General features: G+C 44.4%; 1 protein-coding gene across 1 annotated transcript; it reads right to left on the bottom strand.

Annotated features, from left to right (window-relative positions):
* Window positions 1–606: 606 nt before the first annotated feature.
* Window positions 607–3606, bottom strand: creg1 (cellular repressor of E1A-stimulated genes 1). Its single transcript, XM_028954964.1, has 4 exons — window positions 3268–3606; window positions 2574–2693; window positions 1769–1973; window positions 607–1194 (listed from the first exon to the last, which is right to left on the bottom strand). The coding sequence occupies exons 1-3, from the start codon at window positions 3541–3543 to the stop codon at window positions 1779–1781; spliced, it is 591 nt and encodes a 196-aa protein (XP_028810797.1). The 5' UTR covers window positions 3544–3606; the 3' UTR covers window positions 607–1194; window positions 1769–1778.
* Window positions 3607–4074: the final 468 nt, after the last annotated feature.

Below are 4074 nucleotides of genomic sequence, written 5' to 3'. Positions count from 1 at the left end.
CCCCACTTCACCTAACCCAGTATACCCGGCACGTACATGGCTGCCAACACACACGGCCTACTTTCATACCGTGCTTCCCTCGGAGGGGGGGTGACTTTATGTGAGGGTCCTGCTGCTTTTGGGAGGGTGACATGTGACGCTCTCTCACCACGACATATAAACACTTCGCTTTTCCTTTCTCCAAACACTCCACTCAGCTTCTTCTTTCTGTAGAAAAACCTACAGAGGGTTTTATGACTTGAAATGCCTAAATAAATCATTTTCATACTGACTACATTATCCAGACCGACTTGAGACACGTTTCTAACTAACGCACATTTTATTTTACACACCAATCGCAAAGGCACAACTTATAAAACAGAAAAAGTGAAGCTGGTCACGTGACCGTCAGAAAACAAAACCGAAGGGCTAATGCAGTCTGTAATAAACCACCCAGAATCAGCCCTTTCCAGGCCCAGGGGGTGGTAGACCTTATTAGAAACTGATGTGACAGTGTGTGTGTGTGTGTGTGTGTGTGTGTGTGTGTGTGTGTGAGAGAGAGAGAGAGAGAAACTATTTCAGTGGAATTAAACGCTGAAATCAGAAAAAAGTGGAGGACACAATAAATCAGACACTTCACTCTTTTATTCGCACACTGCCCTCTGCTGCAGCTAATATTAACATACAAAAATATATATCTCAGTTATAGCAGGTTCTCACTTCAACAACATTCATACAAAAAAAAGTGAAAATTGTTAGAATTTTCGGATTAGGCAATGAAAAAAGGCTCCTGCGATATCAGATTTGGCATGTATCACAGCATCAACTTTACTCAAAGAAAAACAAAACTATACGAGTCCCTGAGCCTGAATTCTACAGAGTACAAAACCCTAAAGGGGTGTTTATGACAGTATGAAATCTTTTTCATTCTGACAATCATATTTTACACTACATTATCCAGACCTTATCCAGACACTTTTCACAGGCTCACTCTTTCTTATGCATAAAGTGCAATGCACAATAAAAATAAAGCAAATATTACATCTAAATTCCAAGCAAATTCCTTTCTTAATGAAAACAAACAAGTTCAGTGAAATAAAATGGACTATACTCTTCACTGAGAAAAGATTTCTTTAAATAATGTTCTGCTTATTTAATACCACAAAAAAAAAAAAAAAAAAAAAAGACCGCCAAGGTGCAGTCACCGCCGGCCTCCTGTTGAAACAAGACAATGTTTTTACACACCAATTGCAAAGGCACAACTTCTAAGACAGAAAAAGAGAAGCTGGTCACGTGACCGTCAGAAAACAAAACCAAAGAGCCTGGCACGGCGTGCTTCTGGTTTTTCTAGCTCTATCCAGAGCGATGGGCTAATGCAGTCGGTAATAAAGCACTAAAGCTGAAACCCAATTAACCATGGGGTCTTCAGCATTTAACAGTAAATAATAATAAAAAGACTGCTCGCTTGTTATCTGTATTCTTATATTGTTGGTGTGAAATTATTTATGACGCCCCAAAGATGAACATGTTTTCGGGAATAAAATTGGCAGGAGCCTAGTGGGTAACACACCTGACTAGAAACCAGAAGACCGTAAAATCACGGGTTCAAAACCCCACTTACTACCATTGTGTCCCTGAGCAACACACTTAATCCTGAGTGTCTCCAGGGGGACTGTCCCTGTCACTACTGATTGTAAGTCGCTCTGGATAAGGGCGTCTGATAAATGCCGTAAACGTAAATGTAAAAAGGGAGGAGCCTCATAAGGCCATCACAGAAAACACAACTCACCCTGGCTCTGCTAATAGGGCGGAGCCTTGAAGTAATCATCCGGGGTAACAGTCTTCACCCCACCAAAGTAGTCCAGCACCCACACCTGCGTGATGTTCATCTTGGCGAAGAACCAGTCGTGGTCGGCAGGCCAGTCCATCATCTCGGGATGTCTGGAGAAGAGGGCTTTTTTAGCCACATCGGCCTCCAGCGTGCCATTCTGCACCTAAGAATTAGAAAGGCAAGGGGACGTTTTGTGAATTTCAGACTTCAGAACATGATCTCCTCAAGTTCGTAACTCTGGACAATGTCTGCACGTGCGAAAAACATGGTGTGTTGCACCATTAGGAACTGGGACAATGGCTCACTTTGTCTTTTCCGGCTTCCTAGAGCAGGGTTCTGGCTTCCAGTGTAAGCAGAACACAGTGGAAGAACTGAACGCTTGTGAAGTGATGTCATTTGAGATAAGATAAGATGATCCTTTATTAGTCCCACAAGTGGGAAATTTACATTGTCATGGCAGAAAGTGGACCGTAAACGATGAGAGCAGCAAAAAAACAACATATAAAAAGTTAATAGAAATAGTCCTAGGGAAAAAAAACAGTGGATGTGTGTGGTAAAAATAAAAATACATCAGTATATACTGTACATTAAAAATATATATTTGTAAAACTGTACATATGTACAGAGTGGATATATACACATATATTTGGGGATTGTAAAGGAGCAAAAAAGAAAAAAAGACGTGTGTGTGCATGTGTGTGTGTGTATGTGTAAGCGTGAGATAGAGAAAGAGAGAGAGAGAGAGAGAGCGAGAGAGAATTACCTCCACCACAGACCCTGACAGGATGACATGTGCACACAAAGGGCTCTGTGGGTCGTAACCTTGCTGCCTACAGAAGTCTGTCTGAGCCAGAGACATGGATAAAGACGCCTGTGGATTCACCTGCCACACATACACACACACACACACAACAAATCACTCAGGTCAGACGCTGGTCAAATGTAATTTACATCAACTTAGTTGAAAAAATGAAAAGAAAAAAAAAATCCATGATACTAAGCGACTTTGCAAGGGTAAATAATTTAAGTGATAATAAAGGGATCAACAGACAAACGAGCCTGAATTATTGGACAAACCATCACCAACCCTGCGGTGACACCACTTGCAGGCTCACTCTACCCTGGAAGGGGGTCCCTCTCTGTATCACTCCTTCCCAACGTTTCTTCCTTTCTTTTTCTCTCTCCTAGAGTTTTTTTTAGTGGAGTTTATCCTTGTGTGCAGAAAGGTCAAGTGTGGGGGTGTCAACAGTGGGGCCCGTAAAAGCCCATTGAGACTATATAGCTCATAAACGATTATGAGCTATATAAGAAATAAATGTTGTTGAATTTGAAAAACAAAAAAAACAGCCGAGTCACGACGCGGCGAGGAGCCAAACCGATAAGCTGCGCGCCACCAACTCTCCGGAAAAAGTTACGTGTCACGGTTCCACGCGTTCTGGACCGTGGACCGCACCCACCTGCAGGTCCTGCACGGAGATCTCCAGCCGGGTGAGGTACATGTAGGGGACCCCGGAGCCGGACCCCACGGCGCCGTCGCTGGTGGAGAAGGCGTTGGAGAACGGCTGTCCCACGACGGGCGCGCGCGTGGCGATGGTGGCCATGGACGCCCAGTCGCACTGGTTGACCACGAACCGCGCGACGCGGGCGACCTCGTCGTGCGGCGGGATTCGGCCCGGCGCGGACCCGAGGAGCAGGAGCAGGAGCAGGAGCAGCGCGGCGAGCCGGAGCGCCATGTTCGCGTCCGTCCTGACCCGCGGCCACGTGACCGAGTGCGGGTCACGTGGCCCGCCGCTCAACAACAACCGAGTGAAGAGCGATAAAGGATGAAATGTTTTATCATATATTTATGTGTTTGTTTATTTATTATGCAAAATGAACGTCTTTAAAAAAAAGGACGAAATGCGAGGGGGGGCACCTCACAAACATTTTTACATTTTACAGCAATGTTCGGGAATAAAACAAAGTGTCCTCCAAACTGTACAACTAAAGGTTGAAGCGTTAATTCCCAAACCTCCAATAAATCGAAATCGGTCAGAAGTCGCCGTCCAATCAAATCGTCCGGCGTGATTGGCAGTTCGCGATGCTTTTTAGAATCCGGCTCCCTTTGAGTCACTCATTAAACTGATCCAGATAAGTGAGTCACTCGAGTCACTCTTTCCGGTCAGAGGAACCGCCGAATCCACCGAGCTATGCAGATTCAGATGGTGCAAATAAACTATAAGTTATGCTACTTTCATGTTTTTTTTTTTAATGATTATACAGTG

This window comes from Denticeps clupeoides, chromosome 15 (genome assembly GCF_900700375.1).
Source record: "Denticeps clupeoides chromosome 15, fDenClu1.1, whole genome shotgun sequence".
Lineage (NCBI taxonomy): Eukaryota > Metazoa > Chordata > Actinopteri > Clupeiformes > Denticipitidae > Denticeps > Denticeps clupeoides.
Note: the sequence above shows the minus strand (reverse complement) of the source record. Positions and strands in the feature narration are given on the sequence as shown.